This window comes from Quercus suber, unplaced genomic scaffold (assembly GCF_002906115.3).
Source record: "Quercus suber isolate HL8 unplaced genomic scaffold, Cork oak 2.0 scaffold_18, whole genome shotgun sequence".
Taxonomy (NCBI): domain Eukaryota; kingdom Viridiplantae; phylum Streptophyta; class Magnoliopsida; order Fagales; family Fagaceae; genus Quercus; species Quercus suber.
The window spans coordinates 917,675-936,199 of record NW_027069483.1 but is presented as its reverse complement, the minus strand read 5'-3'; the positions used below and the strand labels follow the sequence as shown (position 1 = coordinate 936,199).

Below are 18,525 nucleotides of genomic sequence, written 5' to 3'. Positions count from 1 at the left end.
TTGATACCTAACTTAGGGTGTTGAATCCTACTTCCTAGGGTCCAAATCTCAGTTGCAGTACTAGGATTCTTCCTCAATACTTGCCTTAATCCCATTGGCTGAACACAATCTCAGCAATCTTAGTATTTAATGCAAGATTACCCTAAATACTACCCATGTGTAACATTTCCCAAAGAAGCAAAACAGCCCCAAAAGAAAATCTCCCATTTTAAGGCCAAATCTAGGTTATTAATTCAGCTATCAAGGCTCCCCTGAAGCAGACATACGTTTTTTGGATTCTTGTTAATTAATACTTCTCTAAACTCTATTATAAAAGTATAAGCATCTCAACCCACAAACTCACAACAACTCCTTCTGAAACTTTCCAATTGATTGGTCATTTTGCTTGCAATTCAGCTCTCTTCAAGCTTACTACTCATCCCCTTCAGCCCACACTCATCTAATCTCAGATATTCTTTTCTCTCCTTTACACAATCATAGCTTATAAATGTCTCTCAATTAGTCACAAGCAACTACCCCTCTAAAACTCTTGATTTATTTTCCATTTTACTTGTGGTTTAGCCCCCCTTAAGCTCACCACTCATATTCCCCTTTAGCCCACTACTCACTAAAGCCTTAACCTCAGTGTTAATCTTATCTCACTCACTCAGAACAGTCCACATTACCTCATTCATGCCTTATGCACACATACTCATCAAAATCATAGTTTAATACTTGTTGCACTAAGCTGGGATCTCTCTCTCCCTTCATTCCATCATATTTTTCCTCTTTTATTTGTAACTATGAAGCTTTTAATCCTTATTTAGTATTATTATGATGAAGGTCATAATGTTTTGGAAACTATGGAAGTTTTCCCTTATGTTGACTTAATAATAATAAGGAAAAAAAATATGATTTTCACCATGTAAACACACTTACTAACCTGAAATTACCCTACCGCTGGAGATAATACAGTACCACTAGAGGACTGATTTGAACTATCGGACCAGGACCATTAATGTACTAATTAAGTATTGTAACGTGTTTTTCATTGGGCTTTTGTTTCTGTTTTGTCATGTGCAGCCTTTGTTGCTTGCTTGGATAGACCTTGTCATCACACCAAAAGCCTTTGGGTACCATCTCAAAAGCCTATAGTCGAGTTTCGGCTTGGCTTCCCAACATCTTAGATAGAGGCAAAATTTTCCCCTCGACAAAGATCAATATTGTTAGCCTAATAATCATCAAAATCTACGCAATTACTAGTCTTCCTAAATAAGCCAACTGGGTTTTAGCTTAATTTGTATATATATATATTTTTTCTTCAATCATGGTTTTAGCCTTATTGGCTTATTGTAGTTTATTGTCTAGCAAACGTGGGAGATTCATCAGATTACCTTTTGATTCACTGGAAGCAAAAGAAAATATTTAAAATTGAAGAGCTAGTTAAAGCATTCACGTCTGAGGATATAAAAAAAAAGGACAAAACTTAGGTACAGTACCTTAGATCCTGTTCCTTAGATTCCTCTTTTAAGATTCAGCCATGTGGCTACTTAATTAAAAAATACAATTCCATCTCATAAGCGAAAATCCATATGGCAGAATTTTAAAAGAGGAACTTAGGAAATAACACCTAAGTACTGTATTTAAGTCTTGCTCTATAAAAAAATACATATTTTACATTCTTAAACACTACTTTATTTATTTTACCAACTTGATAGGTAGAAATTCTTAAAGTGAAACTGACGAACTTGTGTAGTTGACGACTTTGCCTGCATGCCTGAGAAACTGACAATCCATCTCAAAGATTGACGGGCACACCTGACGGTTGTCAATGTATGGAATAGAAACGATCAGAAGGTGTTGACGGATGGCAAGGCTGATTGGATGAGGCTGATGGGTTCAGCACAACTAGTTCTACACACACAAGTATATAAGGAAATATCTTGCACCCCCGCGCTTAACCCTAATCAAGAAGACTCCTACAAGGAAAGGATTCTGTGAGATACGCGAAATAAAGAATTTCTCTCCTACAAAGAAACATCTTCTTAACCAAGGCACGGATGTCAACCCTACACTACTATAAAAAACCCCGAGACCCTCACAAATCAAGGTACGCATAATTTACCCCAACTCTGATACTCTAGAGTTACAAAAAAGTTCTCTCACTTAGCCTTTAAAGAGTCTTTGGGCGGTACCACACCGGTACTCTTCTAGGGTTTCTCTTTGTTGTCGTTTCGTTGGTCTTGTTTCGAGCACGTGAGTATTTGTGCAACTTACTGAAGATTTTTGGCATCATCACAACTCATTCTGCAATGCATCCAACATCTCGGTTCTTATTTTTATGTACAACACAATTAAATAATATAAATTGCCTAATAAAATAATATAAAAAATCTATTTTCCTCTTTTCTATCCAGCAACTCTTTTCCCCTCTCTAGCCGCCAACATCACCCATAACCTATAAAAAAAACAACTGAACCACCACCACAAACCACCAAGACCCACCATTATAGACCCAGTAAACCATCAAGATCCACCATAGACCCAGCAAACCACCAAAACCCACCACCATTCATGTAGCAAACCACCGAGAACCATGTAAAATACCCATACCAAACCCATCGAACCACCACCATAACACTGCCAATCTACACCTATGGCGAGGTTATGATGGAGAAAGCTGAGAGAAAGAGAAAGACTAGAGAGCTGCTGATCTACACCGATTTGAGAGAGAGAGAGGAATGAGAAGGTATTTTTTAATTTATTTGGGGAGAGAGAGAGAGAGAGAGAGAGGAACAAGAAGGTATGTTTTAATTTATTTGGAGAGAGAGAGTGTGAGAATAATTTTTTTTTTTTTTTTTTGGTTTTACGTCCAAGATATAGTAGGTTCTATATTTAAGAACCCACTAATCACGGTTGCTAAATTTTTTTAACAATACATACCCGAATAATGCTGACTTTTGGCTTGTTAGTTGGTAAAATAACAATTAGGGGGTTTTTATGCCCCTAAATGCTAATGCTCTCAATCATTAAAAAAATAAAATAAAATAAAAAAATAAAGAAGTAAGTCCTAACACCTAATTATTCTTTTAAATAACACAAGATAATATTTGATTTTTTGTATCAATGATAAATGATCTGCCTAAAATTTCTAATATTTAATAGCATTCTAGCATGCTAGATTTTTTTTTTTACTTAATTTCTTTAACATGCTTATGGTCATGAAAAATCATTAGGCACTCCCAAAGTATAGATAAATGATGTTCTCTTCTCTCATATTTATGGTGAACCCTGCCATGAATTTAATAAGTAGACCCTACCATGAATGTGAGAAAAGAGAACACCATTCTTCGTTCTTCGAATTTTTGTATCAATGATAAATGATTTGCCTAAAATTCCTAATATTTTATAGCATTTGAGCATGCTGGATTCTTTTTTTCTTAATTTCTTTAACATGCCCATGGTCATGAAAAATTCTTAGGCACTCTCAGAACATAAATCAACACAAGGATCTACTTCATTCATGATAGATAACATATAACCTTGAATTTTAGAATAAAGAAGAGAAAGCTTACCTTGGTGCAGTAAAATACAAAAACAAGACTTGAGAATGCCTTCAGTTTTCATCCTAATTTCACACGGTGCCCAAGATGAGTGGTCTCTCAATCAATCTTGTGTACGTTGACTTTTCTTTGGAAAATTGTATTTCCAAGATTCTGTAGAGAAAAACTGTTTTTCTTCCTTTTAATCATACGTACATTTTAACTGCCTTGACAGTTACTTTATTTAATAACTTTTATTAAATAAATAACTGATTATCTAATTGGATTAGCTTTTTAGGCCAACCCAATTGGGCTTAAGTGTATGGCTTGAGATGGGATCAAAGGGACTAATAAGGCTCTAACTTCAATGGGCCTCAAACTTATCTGTCTAAAAAACAACTTTTTAAAAAAAGTTGTTCTTTGAAAATGTGAGGAGAATGCGTGTTCTGCCAATGAAGCTGTCCAGAACATTTTTCAAAAGCTCGTGTGCATTGATAAATCCTACCGTTAGACTTTGTGTTTAGTTACCAAATTGTCCTTCACATTTTATTGAAAATCTAATTTTACCATTTGATAAATCAAAAGATAACACTCACACCAATCTCCTTCATCTTTCTACTCTGCCCTTTGCCTTCTGCCCTCTCTGAAAGCTCACTCACGCCACCCTCTCATCTCTCTGCTTTGCCCTCGCTGTGCTGCTACAAGCCTCTCCGTGGTAAAAGTCTCTCTTGCCCAATAATGAAATCATAACCAAAAAAAAAAAAAAAAAACGATCTGACCCATTTCTACCGATGTCGTCGGCAGTGGGGAAGAGATCAAGCAACAATGGGGAGGAAGACAGCGACGGTGAAGGCAGAGCAAATCAGCAGATGATAGAGGCGATAGACGGAGACGATCGATCAGCAGACCCATCTCTCTATTTTCGTTTAATGAGAATCAAATGGTGTGGTTGTGTGTGACCTTTAAGTTTGTGTGTTTTGATGGGATAGAGGGGAAGAAACTTGCAGACGAAGTGGCAAGAGAAAATGGAGAAAGAAAGAAAGAAAATAAAAAAGAAAGAGGAAGAAAGAGAGCTATGTGGAGTGTGGAATGTTCTGAAGTGTGGAGGAAGTGGTAGGAAAAAAAAAAGGGAAAGAAGGAAAAAGAAAAGAAAAGAGAAGGCTACTGTGTGGAGGAGAAAAAAAGGAAAAAAGTAAAAAGAAAAGAAGGAAATATGGATGAAAAAGAAAAGTAAAGAAATAAGGGAAAAATAAAATAAAGAATGAGAAATTAAAATTGAGAAATAGTATTTTAATATTTTCACAATAAATCTTAAGTGGTGAGTTATTATTGGTTAATATTAGTGAGAAAAAAATAATTTTTTTAGAAATTTTGAAAGTTCTTTTTAGAATAATTTTTTAGAAAGTATTTTCACAATACTTTATATATAGATTTTCATTTTTAGTAATTTACCACTCAAACCGCCACTTTTATAAATACTAGCCAAATACTCATTTTTTAAAAAAAACACTTTTTAATCGTTTTTACCAAACGTTCAATTTTTTTAAATTAAAAAAAAAAACCACTTTTTCATACCGCACTTTTTAAAAATCTCTTTTTTTCTTTTTTATTTTTAACCCAAATTTTAAAAAGGTGAACCAAAGTGACCCTTACGCACTCTCGAATCTCAGCAACAAGACCGAATTTAAATACTATTTTGTACTACCGAAAAAAAGAAAAAGAAAGAGAGCAATGGAAATCCTTTTCCTAATGGGAGTTCTCTTTTTCATAATAAAAGCCCAATTGCCCTCAGCTGCAGCCCAAATCCGCCGCCTTAGGAAAAAAAAAGGAGAGCTGAAAATAAATATATAATGTCATTGTCCTTTGAAATCCTCAGGTTCTCAGAGCAGACGTTAGCACTCCACCAATATTCGAACCCATCAAATCCAACTTCAACTCCGATTCCGTCAATCATAAACCCTAATCTCTATATATATATAGATAACCAACACACAAAAATCACTTTCTTCAAACACTAAAAAAAATCTAAAAGTAAAATTTGGGTCTTTTGTTCAGAGGCGCCCCTTTCTTTGAACCCTAGAAATTTAGATCTCCATCTTCGTCTTCAACGTCCGATTAGGGTTTTGCGAGAAAGAGGGGGAAGGGAAAGACATGGACGATAGCTGTGCTGTTTGTGCCGATGCTCTTGAATGGGTTGCGTACGGAGCTTGTGGCCACAGAGAGGTCTGCTCCACCTGCGTCGCTCGCCTCCGCTTCATCTGCGAGGATCGCCGTTGCTGTATCTGCAAGTCCGAGTCCGACGTCGTTTTCGTCACCAAGGTCAAGTTTCCTCTCCGTCTTTCTTTCTTTGTTCTTATGAATTTTGTTTAGATTCTTGATTTGTAGCTTTGAATTTCAATTTCACCATGTTGATGCAGTTGTAGTTATGAACTGTTTCTCTTACTGCATTGCGTGTTTTTATATGGCATTGCTGCACACTTTATTTTTGTTTCCTCTAATTTCAGTTAGCTTTCAGGGAAAATTTTTCTACTTTATGTTTCTGTCAAATTTATAATCAAGCATTGAACTAGGTGGGTTTTAGACTTTTAGTTAGCTCAACTGTTCTCGTAGTCGAACAAGGGACTAGGTTTGACTCCTGCGTATATTAAAACCAATTTGCAATTGCAAGTGGGTCTGATGATAAAGGGCAATCAATTATGGAGCGGGTGCGTATTTATCCAAAAACAAATTAAGCATTATATGTCACTGCCAAGGTGGTCTGTTAATCTTTATTTTGTGTTCTCTTCTAATTTGAATCTCTGGGAAGAGAGAGTGATACTCAGATTAATTAAAGGGAGCATGTGGCGGTGTTGATTTTTGTTCTGATTAATTCCAGTGTTTTTACTATGATTGTGTTATTGATGCTCTTGCTCAATGTTGAACTTCCCAACTTTTTATGCTGAATTTTTTTCCCCCTTGTTCTGGGTTCTATGCACTTTTACACGTTGGGTTTGGTTTATTATTAGCTGATTTTGTCGCTTAAATGATAAGAGGCTTCTTACAGTTTAATAATTGAAGGTTCATTATTTTAGGAGAATTTTCTTTTTTACCTATAAAGATAGATTGAGGTTGATTTAATGCTCTCTTTTTACTCCTTGTCCATGCAACTGTTCAATCTATTCTAAAATCCATGTGAATTTATTATTGTTTCAGGCTTTAGGAGATTACACCAGGTTGATTAATGACTTTTCCATCTTGCCCTCCAATGTAAAGGAGGGTAAAGTGGGATCATACTGGTACCATGAGGATACACAAGCGTTTTTTGATGATGTGGACCACTACAACATGATCAAGGCAATGTGCAGGCTTTCCTGCAGTGTATGTGATAATGTGGAGGGGCAACCAAACGATGGCCCAAAGCGTCGAGCAAAGTTCAGGAACATTGAACAGTTGAAGGGTCATTTATTCCATCAACATAAGTTGCTTATGTGCAGTCTTTGTTTGGAAGGGAGGAAGGTGAAATGCATATACTTGACTTCCTATATGATTTTGGATTTTTACTTATCAAAAAAAAAATTATGACTTTGGGTTTTTGAAAGAGCCATCTTTTTCTTATATGGTTTGCATGAGGACCTCATTGGCTTCCTTTGTGTGATACAGGTATTTATTTGTGAACAAAAGCTATATACTAAAGTACAACTGAAACAGCATAAAAACACTGGAGACTCTGAGGTGGATGGAAGTGAGAGTGAAAGGGGTGGTTTTATGGGGCATCCTATGTGTGAATTTTGCAGATCACCATTCTATGGGGAAAATGAACTTTACTCGCATATGTCTACTGAACATTATACCTGCCATATATGCCAAAGGTAAACAAGCAATCTGCTACATAGAAAGACAATCCTATGCTTTGATTGCAATGAAGACTAGTAATGTGCATGATTTTTATTCTGTTGAATGTAGGCAACATCCTGGACACTATGAGTATTACAAGAATTATGATGACCTCGAGGCAAGATGCTTGTTCTTTTTTTTTCCCTTCATTTAGTAATAAATTTGTGAAGTCCACACTTCATTGTTGTTTTTAGCTTGAGAATACCTGTATAAACAAATGGCTGCTCTCTGTCACAGATCCACTTCCGTCAAGAGCATTTCTTATGTGAAGATGAGGCCTGCCTTGCCAAAAAATTTATTGTTTATCAATCTGAAGCAGATTTGAAGGTAATATATTATAATATTGCATGTGAATGTAGCACTGTATTGTGCACTGCATGTGTACACGCGTATGCCTGTTTTTAATTTTGAATTTTTATGAAATGGTTTAGCTATATTGTTGTAGTTGGTATTCTGGAGTAATTTCAATAGCTTGACTTGCTTTCCTTTTTGATATCTCAGAGACATAATGCTCTTGAACATGGAGGACGAATGTCACGTTCCAAGCGTAATGCCGCTCTGCAGGCATGTATAATCTATCACTTGTTGGCACATCATAACTTATCTAAATCTTTTTTTCGTTTCTTTTTTTCTTTTTTTCCTGATCTTTGGATCACAATGTCATGTATTGCTGCTTTTTAATTCAATGAAGAATATATTCATTTTTGCAGTTTTTTTTCCCCTTGGCTATTTATTTATTTATTTTCTTTTATTCTTTTTCCTCACAGATACCAACTAGCTTTCGGTATCGAAGTAGCGAGCAAGATCGTCGTCGTGGAAGAGGAAGAGGACGAACATTACAAACATTTTGGCGTGATTCTTCTGAAGATCAATTTTCTATGGCCATTGAAGCAAGTTTGGAGACAGCTAATGCAGACCGTACATCTCATGATCCATCATCTTCGTCCAATGGGCAAGTTGCCCCTGATCCTGGGGATGCAAGCGAAATTGATCCACTCATTCAGCCATTTGAATCATTAGCTACAACAGATTCTGAATCATCTTCAAGGTACCTTCAAGCCTTGGGGCAAGGGTCAAGGAATGCTCCTTTGGTAGGATCTTCTTTTCCTCCCCTCCCTATGGCACCCAACAGCAGTCAACAAAAACCAAAACAGGACTCAGAAGGTTTACCTAGTAACAATATGGCAGCACATCTCCGCCGCCAAAGAAATGTGACTGTTCTTAATTCAGTTCAGGGTTGGCCAGCAGCTACCCGTGGGCCAGTGGTCCCAGCAAGTACTTTTACCCAATTTAGGCCTGCAACAAATTCAGGACCTGTAATGTCAGGTCAGACCAATATCTCCACTGGTAATGGACTGGCAAAATCAACTTATGCGAGTTTGGCTCAACCTCGTTCAACCCATGCACAACTGTCAGCTGGCTCTTCAAGGGACTTGGGCAACACTAGTAGGATCAGCCACTCCACATCAGCCCCGGATCTTGTGGAGAGAGGATCTGTGGAACCTTCAGTATCTGATTTTCCTCCAGTTTCTGCAGCACAAATTCACAAGTTGCCCACAAGTAGCCAGGCCTTGCCAAGTGTGGAGGATGTTCAAGCTGCAAACAGGTCTTTGGTGGAAAAGATGCGTGCTGCTCTTGAATTTGATGAAGACAGATACGCTGCTTTTAAAGACATGTCTGGACAATATCGGCAGGGTTTAATTGACACAGGAATATATCTGTATTATGTGCAGCAGTTTGGCCTGTCACATCTTGTTGTTGACTTGGCTCGACTCTGTCCTGATCCTCAGAAACAGAAAGAGCTTGTTGAGACCTATAATGCTAGTTTGCGAAGCAATGGTCCACAAGGTAATGGTTGGGGCCGTGGTAGTGCCCACTTGAAAGACAGTAAAGGCTCTAAGAAAGGTAAAGGGAAGTCTGTAGTTGCTGAAGATAGTAATTCAAAGGATAAATTAGCAAATAGCATTTTAAGCACCGTAAAGCAACTGCAATCAAGCTATAAGCCCTTAGAACAGGAGGCGGAGATGTTATCCAAGGATGGGTACCGTGCATCCAAAGGCAAATCACAGGAATCGGTTTTTGAGCAGCACGTGGAGTTAAGTACTGGTAGTCAACCTTTAATGAAGCTGAGGGGCCAGAATGATTCCCTATCAGCTGTTAGTGTATCTAATCAAAATATAGGGGATGGTGGTGGAGGGAGTAAGCAACGAAAGAAATCCTCAAAGTTCCTCAGAGCTCGATTAGGTGATGGCTCTGTGGCATCACTTTTGGACCTCAAAAATAAAGATCCTGACTCGGATCCGGAAGCAGTGGATGTCCAGAACCTCACTGGAGGGTTGCCAGTGCGTGGTGTCTGGCGAAATGGAGGAGGTCAAAAACTCTTCCCCTAACAAATTTTCCAAGAGATTCTAAAACTACTGAATTCTGGTAGTAGTTGTCATGCAGAAGTACAAGAATCATATACGGTATCTGAATTATATTTTGGTCGGGCAAAAGACAACAAGGATTCTATTTCTTGCCTTGATTGTCGTCTTTTTTTTTTTTTTTTTTTTGAATTGGGTTGGATTGTCTTGTTTAGCCGTTAAGTCTGATTTTGTGGCATGGGAATCTTTAAGGCAAAGACAATGCTGCCTGAATGGTGGGGGTGTTTCTTTTTCACCTCTAGGTCTTTCTTGATAACCCCAAGTGTTGTCATGTCGATATACAATAATTCTTTTGAATATATATTGTGCAAAGGTTGAAAATCTTATACTTCGCAATGGCATTTCTGTATTTAATTTACATTGAGGACCGTTCCATGTGTGATATGTTTCTATCTATCATTTATTTTATATTTTTATGAATGTAATTGTGCATTGTGTGGGACTTCTCTGGGAATGCCAGGCAAAATAACTAAGTGTTGGGTAACCTACCCATAGGAAAGGCTAGGACCTTTATCTACATGTTCATCTCTTTGTGGATCCAATCATCTTAACGAGGGTGCCATTGGAGCTATTATTCATTGGCAAAAGGGTAGTAGCTCCTCCAGCACAAGAGTGCAGGCAAAACATTATACTTGTGGCCTTGTGGTTTATGTTAAGGAATAGTATATGCCTATATGGTTTTTGCCATCCCCTGGAAAAAACAGAATAAATAGTTGGATATTTTCTCTTAGGGACAAAAATTTCAAGAACGCGGTCCGTCAAAAACCAATCCTATTAACTAAATGTCCAATGAGGGTCACTGTGGCTGGTAGAGTCAAACAAAGCCTTTGATAGCAACTTCATTTCGGCTTTTCACAATATCATAATTATCATGCTCTTCTTTTTAACTGAAATTTGGTTGATCTTTCAAAACTCACTGGTTAAAAATAAGCACAGTGACTAATTTGCTTTACAATAGCAGCTGCACAGCTATACAAAATCTATTAACCAGTCTGGAGATCCAATATATTTGTAAAAGCATATTACCCTTTGACCTTTGTGGACCTTGACCCAATAATTCACTACCCATAACTAAAATACACTACAGTCTGCAGGAGTAAAGTGCATCCTCAGCATCTATTGACACAAAACTCATGATTCTTTCCACTGAATAACAATTGCAATTTCTAAGCATAAAAAGGTCTGTACGCACAAAATTAAGTTGTCATTTTTTACGTTCTTAAAATGTAAATAATAAATGACGTCATAAAACTACATAAACACACATACATAACATGATACATCAGATGCTGCTTTAAAGAATAATCTTATATCAGGTACAGTTTAAAGAATAATCTTCATCGAGGGGCGGTGACTGTTTAATTACAACAATTTACAGAGTTCAGTTTTCTCAAATCTAAATTGTAGCATAGCCGAAGGTATTCTCAGTGCTGTAACACATATATAGAAATCCATCCTCATCCTTGAAGGATTCATAAACAGAGTCCATCAAAGTTGCTGCAGATCAAAGTCATAATAGAGCAAATCAGAACACACACAGAAAAGACTTCTAGCAAAAAAATTCAATTAAAGGCAAGGAACACAGGATTTATAAATTATACCAGTTTGAGGTAAGGTATTCTTCACAAATACAAAGAGAGCTTTTCCAGGGGCTAGATGAAGTCTGTCACTCAGAATGTGAATGAATTGCCCCACAGACATGTCTCGGGGAACCAGGAATCTATCACCAAAGAGAAAGATGTATCATAGAGATGCTAAACTAATTATCAGTATAAGCACAAAAAATTGGCAACACAAGTTTAAGTTATACTCAATTGATCTTGAAGAATATTCCAACCTTTCCCTATAACCATATCAAACCCAGTGCTCCAATGCCCAGAAATATGAGGTTGATTCGTCTAGCGATGCTAAGGTGGTTTCCCATAAGATCAGAAATTTTGGAAAAAGACGATCATTTTTAACAAAACAGGTATCAAAATGCCTTCCAAATACAAGTATTCATTTACCCAAATCTCTGACTTCTTTTACAAAACTCCATGACTTGCCCAGTGATAACAAATGGTATGTCAATATGTGATATCCATAAAATCATTCTTGAAAACCAAGTTCATTTTAGTCTACATGCTGTTAATAAATGGAAGGAAACTGAAATTGAAATATGTACTCCTATAAAGCCTATGCTCCGGTTTCTAAATTTAGATTTTAGTGACCAGTAAATTGAAATCCTTTCTCAGGTATCCAAATAGAAGAAAATACTGCAAGTTGAGAACTAGTAAGACCCGGTCTGGAAACAGGCCAAAGGATTTGAGATACCAGATAATACGTGAGAATGAAAGGTTCTTTCTCTTTCACTAAAAGCAAACAACAAATAGCAAATAGGGATTTGAATAAGCATGCCAATACTTTAATACTACCATAACTTAATCAACCAAAAGCACTAATAAACATGATCAGTTTTAACTACATCAGACAGAGAGTCTAATCTAGAAGTAGTGTGTGTTTGGTTTAGCTTTTTTCAGGAGTTTATTTAAGTTTTTGCTTATGTACAGCCATTTAAAGCCTGATTTTTTTTCTAGTTACAATTGTACTTATACTTATTTTCAGCAAATAAGCCAATAGAAATACACACTAAGGAGATTTATCTTGAAAGTTGAAACAAAGTGTATCCCAGTATGCATATAAACAAAAGAAAAAAACTTATTAACCTCAAGAAAGCTAAGCCAAAGCTGAAACTTACTTTTTCTTTTCCATCTCAGGAAGTCTGCTTTTTGAATACCTTTCCACAATTAACTGCAATGTATAATCAATAAGTAATGACTTGGAGAAAGAGGTAAATTTATATCTACACTTTAAGAAGCCGCAGGGTGGGGGGGGAAGCGAGTGTATTTTAATTGTGTTTGAAGTTTTCAAACACACAAACTTTGAGCCAAACAGCTGCACACCCTTTTGTGAATACTAGTTAAGCATACAGACTGCTAATGGTTAATTCCCTTATTTGTATAAAGACAATTGAATCTGTACAAATAAGCATGGACATGAAACACTAGAGGGGGACATGACAATTCTTGAAAAATTAAGTTAGACATAACGGAGATACAAAAATTAATTAATTAATATATAGTTAGGTATATTTTATTTATTTCAGAATAGTTTATGTTTATTTTTAGTTTACAATATAAATCAAAACTGTCACAATCTTTAAAAACGTATTTAATCTTTTTTTAAATAAAAATTTTATATTTTTTCCTTTCAATACATTGAGGACACACATACTTATCAAAAAAATAGACACACATGCACAGTGTCTCCGGCTGTCCAACATAATTTTGGATTGTCGATGCTTCTTAGACTAAAATATGAGAAATTATTCATTACTTACACAACAATTCTTTCTCCTCTCATGTAATAATGGATCTTGCTAATTAAATTTATAATAATGGGGTCTATGGTTTATGTGAGAAGAGAGACCATTGCCCTTGAAGTATTGAATAATTTTTCTTAAAGTAGAACCCGACACAAATTTTTAGGCACCATATGTATATTTTTAACCCAAAAAAAAACCACTCTTGCACAAACTATTTCCACACAACCGGATTCTTAGGTACAAGGCACACCAAATTTCATGCTTAAATATAAATTAGATTTTTGCTTAATTAAGCTAGAAATAATTCTTAGCTCCTTGTTCCAAGGCCTCAGCTAAATCCTAGTAATAAAAATTTATAGGGTCATGTTAACAGGTGTCCTTAGGGTAATGGTTAATAATCTATTTTATGACAGTTTTGACACCACTTTTATAGAAAATAGAAAAAGTTATCAAAATGTTAATTTCTTTTCTCATAAAAACGTTTTTAAATGAATTATTAACCATTCCCCGATGCCGTTAGCATTTCCCAAATTTATATACAACTAAGAGGGATTCAGATCTTCTAGATTTCTTAAGTTACTCTATCGAATAGATTTCCTTAATTCTTAATCATTCTTTAGTAATTTAATGGACTAGATTTTGTCATAGTGGCATTCTATTACCAATAATCTTAATTGTTTTGTTTGAAATATTATTTTATTATTTTAATAATATTGTTAGCAGAATACTTAGAATCTAGAATATTAAATTAATATTAAATCATTTAAGCCTGATTAGAATTTAAGAAAATCTATTAGCAAAGTATCGGAAAATCTAGAGGATGTAAATCCAACTAAGAGAAAGAGAATTATAATTGAAACTGATTCAAAGTTCATATTTTGGGCAGTGGGGTAGAAAAATAATATGAATCAACAAAATAGAAATTGACGAGTTTCGGGAAAAATAAGAAAACATACAGGGACTCGATTTGGGTACTTGGCAATGATGTCACGTGATTCCTCGCACCTTTGCTCTGCAAATGGGATTCATATGAAACAAACAAACATCTCAGAATGAATATAATACATTAAAAAAAAAAATTAAAAAAAAGAGAGAGATTTTGAAGAGGAAGAGAAAGCAAGTAATAATGGAACAGAACAGACCGAAAGTGAACTCGTCCTTGAAAGAAATGGTTTTTCCCATCCGGGTTTTCGGGTGTTTGTCTTTGTGTTAATAAATGTGTGTTCAGAATCAGAGAGTACCAGCTTTTCTGCTCAGGTATAATGATAAAGAAGGAGAAGACGACGAAGACGTGAATAGGTGAAAGAGTGAGATAGAAGTTAAGGAATATTAAAATGTACTATATTTTAAGAATGTATCTTTCGTGAAGCGGGGATAGCTCAGTTGGGAGAGCGTCAGACTGAAGATCTGAAGGTCGCGTGTTCGATCCACGCTCACCGCATTTTTATTTTATTAGTTTTTACACCAAACCTCTTTTTCATACCAAATTTTAGGACTTTGTAAAGCTTTCTTAAGTTTATTTAATTTTTTTTTTTTTATTAAGAAAGCTAGGCCTCTCTCTCTCTCTCTCAAAATTTAAACTTGGTTTGTTAACTACTCAATTTTCAATCTTGATAGTTTTATTTACTTTATACATGAGTCTAAGCAAACATCTTACCAAGTTGAACTCAAATGGTAGTTCACAAGTAGCTTTTATTTTTTATTTTTTTTTATAATTCAGTATTGTCTCTTTTATTTCATTTGGTAAATTACATTTTAAACTTTTTATATATAAATATAAACAGTACGAAGTTTTGTTACAAACTCGGTTTGTAACTAAAGGCTACAACTCCACTAAAAAAAAAAAATTAACATGGTTACAAATTTTAAAATCTAACCGTTGAATTACATATTATTTACGTTCTTAATACACGTGTCAAATTTCATGTCAATTGAATATAATTTTCTATTCGATCTAAACTTATTTTTTATGTATAATTTTAGATTACAAAAACTTAAAATTTAAACATTTGATTGATGACATACCTTAATCTTTGATCTTCTAGAAATTTTGCAAGCATGAAGGATATAAGAAAAAAGTGTAACCCAATAGCAGATTTGTCAAAATTTACATTCAATAAAAAGATATTAAGTGGAGTTGTAACCTTAAACTACAACCAAATTTGTTGCCAAACTTTTTCCATATAAATATCCGACATGGTTTCAAATTAAGCCTTGAAGTTCAAGACTGTTAGCACTTAAATCTTTTTATTTCTCTAGTTTTAATTAAAGTTTTAATTACTACAATTTTTAAAGTTTACCATTCATAAACTCTAGAATTTAATTTGAAACTATTTTCTATAGGACAAAATTTGACTCTAAATATGTTTAGATTTATCTTTTCAAACTTGTTACGTTGCAAAATTATAAGATTATCTAATATGTATTATTTAAACAATTCATTAAAAAAAGTTATGTAACCAAATTACACATAAATTGTTTCTTCAATTGCCATATAATATATTAGAGTAAGATAACTTCAAACATATTTGAAAAACCAAACTTTTTCCTTTACTAAAATATAGAATTGGAAGTGTATTTCCTTTCTATAAAAAAAACAAAGAAAGTATTTTTCCTATTTTGTTTATCTCCAGGCCCATACCAATAATATAAAGTATGAACACCTATATATATATATATATATAAAGTCTGAATTTGATAAAGATGGAGTGTAAAATTCATATTTTACACTCTCTAATAAGTGATTATCATATTAGCATTTTACTTAAAATTCAATACATCCTACCACACCAAATAACATCTCAATAAATTCCTAATTTTGTTGGATTTATATATGGGTATTATAATTAATTATGTATAATTGTGCTTATTTTTAAATATATGATAAGATGATGTGACATATTAGAATTGAACGGATATAACATGTTTTACATCCATACAGAATTTAATCTCTTAAAAAATATATATGAACAACTGTGGGAGTAAGGGCCCAAATTCGTATATTGGGCCTTGGGTCTTATCTGAGGATATGGATATGTCCAATGAGGATTAAATGATTAGGAGGGCCCCTAAAGTATAGAATTGCATGAGGAAAGAATGGAGGAATATAATCCGAGGAGGATCTCCTTCTCGGATACGATGAATATTGATCAAGTCTGTATTTGAGCGATTTGGGTGACCTTCCAAGAAGTTTCGACGATAAGGATGAGATCCAGGCACGTACAAAGGTGATAAGAACTCATAAATATCTAAAGGAAAAGCTGCTACCACCGCATTAAATACACTGCAGCAACTTACCTAGTCGCATTTATGTGGAGAAGACCCCTGAACAATGTAGTCTCAGTTATCACAAGTCACCAAAAATCAAAAAAGATGTTTGATGGGACATGCACTCAAGTGAAGGCCTAGATGATTAACAAGTGTAGGATCAAGATAGACTGAAAGAAACTACATAAGAAAAAAGATGTCCCATGAGAGGGAGATTAGAGAAAAAAAAGAAAAGAAATTACTGTAGCACTAAGAACTGTATTAACATTTAGTTCTATCAGTTTAATTCATAATCCATCTCTTCGGACAATCATTTCGTGAGGTTTCACGTGTGTTTCTTGTTTGTTCATCTTTTAAATCTCTACTAGTATGTAGCTCCGTGTTACCGCACGAGAATAGATATATTATTAATCATGAGTTTATTCATGTTTAAAAAGTTCAGTTAAGTCTAAATTCATATTATTAACCAGAAAATTCCATTAACAAAACTTAGTAGTATATATATTTTACACAGAAAGATGAATCTTGGTGACAATGTTTATCCAAAGGATCCATTCACGCTTTTGAATCTTCAATCTCTATTGGTGATTGAAATTTTTGTAACTTAAAAAATTTTAAATTAAAAAAAAAAAAAAAAACTCTCAGAGTTGTACTCATTTTGTAGTTTTATGATGAGTCATTTTGTAACATGATGGACATTTGTGTGAAAAAAAAACCTCTAAAGTTTCACGGCTGATAAAAGAAATTCTCTCCAATATCTTTTTATAGAGAGATGGGTTTGTGTGTGTTTTTATACATCTTTCATAGTTGTATTATCACGAAACATGTCCAATAGATTTAGATTGGTACCACCAATTCCTAAAACATGAGTGTTTAATGTGTTATTAATTTCATTTCATTGGTTTCTGCACATGACAGCAAAAATAAAAATAATTAGATTGTACACGTGTATAGTAAAATTGGATTCTAATTTCAGATTTTAATTGAACAATTTGAATGATAATATATGATAATAACAACAATAGGAAAATTCAAATAAAATTTCGAATTAAATTGTAACAAACTGATTAAAAAATTCCAGTAGAAAGACAGGGTGGAGTGATCCACTCCAAGAAGGCGACCAAACATGCGTAAATATAGAATAATAAATTTCTCTTCGAAAAATTTACATTGTTCATAACTTTTACCTTCACTGAAAATTTTAAAAACATAGTGACTCACATCTGCCATCCAAACATCTATAGCCAGGTCCTCTCCAATTTGCGTGAGATTCCATTGATCACTAAGTTCCTTTGCAGCCTGCAAAAAATATCATCCATCAGTCCACATCAGTGCTTTCTTCATTGTTATAGGTGTCAAACCTGAACAAAAAGCCAAATATAAGGATAGTGAATTTTAGGCATAATGTGCATCTAATACATATTAGCAATTTATAATAAATGTAAAGATGCAAACTTTGTAAGTGAATAATAAACAAAACTCAGTGTCAGAACCAAGAAGAAAGCAATTTAATCCGAAACTCAGTGCAAATGTAAAGATGCAAACTTTGTAAGCAATTTATAACAAAGATGCAAACTCTGGCTTTGCTATCTTTTTGGAAATTATGCAATATACCTAAACCAAGTTCTTATCACCGATATTAATTTCTTTGGTTTTCACGTTTGACTGCAAAATCAAGAAAAAACTTAATTAGTACAGTAACTCAGTTGACCCGATACATAGAAGCGGTTTTAATGAGAACGAGCCCACATATAGTTAATCAGATGATGTAAAATTCAATTTCAATTTTAGATTATAGACACATGACACAAAATTAGAACTCAAATTAGAAATTCTAATTTGAGTTTCTCTCTACTTCACCTATTATTATATATATAGATTAGCCGTTGTCCAATTCACAAAAGGCCCAGCTTTTTCATCCACTTTCTACAAATTTATTATACTGAATTCATTTAGCCTATATAACATATGGCTTGAGCTACAAATTGTGGCCCTACAACAACTATTAGAGCTTCTATTTCTTGAAGGCCCAATCTAGAATTAGCCCACTATTCATTATTTCAAAAAAAAAAAAAAA

The 18,525-nt window shown here is 34.4% G+C and overlaps 2 protein-coding genes and 1 non-coding gene across 3 annotated transcripts; 2 read left to right on the top strand and 1 right to left on the bottom strand.

Annotated features, from left to right (window-relative positions):
• The first annotated feature begins 5,326 nt into the window (after positions 1 to 5,326).
• On the top strand, positions 5,327 to 10,175 carry LOC112005510 (uncharacterized). Its single transcript, XM_024037762.2, has 7 exons — positions 5,327 to 5,840; positions 6,714 to 7,016; positions 7,161 to 7,369; positions 7,464 to 7,512; positions 7,632 to 7,721; positions 7,896 to 7,958; positions 8,162 to 10,175. Exons 1-7 carry the CDS (start codon positions 5,673 to 5,675, stop codon positions 9,782 to 9,784), a joined length of 2,505 nt encoding a protein of 834 aa, XP_023893530.1. The 5' UTR covers positions 5,327 to 5,672; the 3' UTR covers positions 9,785 to 10,175.
• A 912-nt stretch (positions 10,176 to 11,087) lies between these two features.
• On the bottom strand, positions 11,088 to 14,485 carry LOC112005526 (autophagy-related protein 8i). The gene is made up of 5 exons (XM_024037784.2): positions 14,324 to 14,485; positions 14,138 to 14,193; positions 12,555 to 12,607; positions 11,419 to 11,537; positions 11,088 to 11,314 (listed from the first exon to the last, which is right to left on the bottom strand). The coding sequence occupies exons 1-5, from the start codon at positions 14,361 to 14,363 to the stop codon at positions 11,214 to 11,216; spliced, it is 369 nt and encodes a 122-aa protein (XP_023893552.1). The 5' UTR covers positions 14,364 to 14,485; the 3' UTR covers positions 11,088 to 11,213.
• Positions 14,486 to 14,549: 64 nt separating this feature from the next.
• Positions 14,550 to 14,622, top strand: TRNAF-GAA (transfer RNA phenylalanine (anticodon GAA)). The gene has a single exon. It is a non-coding gene; the product is annotated as a tRNA-Phe (tRNA).
• Positions 14,623 to 18,525: the final 3,903 nt, after the last annotated feature.

Bases quoted from the DNA above. Each gene is read 5' to 3' on its own strand.
- LOC112005510 (XM_024037762.2), top strand. From the start codon at position 5,673: ATGGACGATAGCTGTGCTGTTTGTGCCGATGCTCTTGAATGGGTTGCG. The intron at 5,841-6,713 runs GTCAAGTTTCCT...TTATTGTTTCAG, and splicing joins ACGTCGTTTTCGTCACCAAG to GCTTTAGGAGATTACACCAG. The intron at 7,017-7,160 runs GTGAAATGCATA...TGTGTGATACAG, and splicing joins TTTGTTTGGAAGGGAGGAAG to GTATTTATTTGTGAACAAAA.
- LOC112005526 (XM_024037784.2), bottom strand. From the start codon at position 14,363: ATGGGAAAAACCATTTCTTTCAAGGACGAGTTCACTTTCG. The intron at 12,608-14,137 runs GTATGTTTTCTT...TATACATTGCAG, and splicing joins AGTACCCAAATCGAGTCCCT to TTAATTGTGGAAAGGTATTC. The intron at 11,538-12,554 runs GTAAGTTTCAGC...CTTTGGTGATAG, and splicing joins CCTGAGATGGAAAAGAAAAA to ATTCCTGGTTCCCCGAGACA.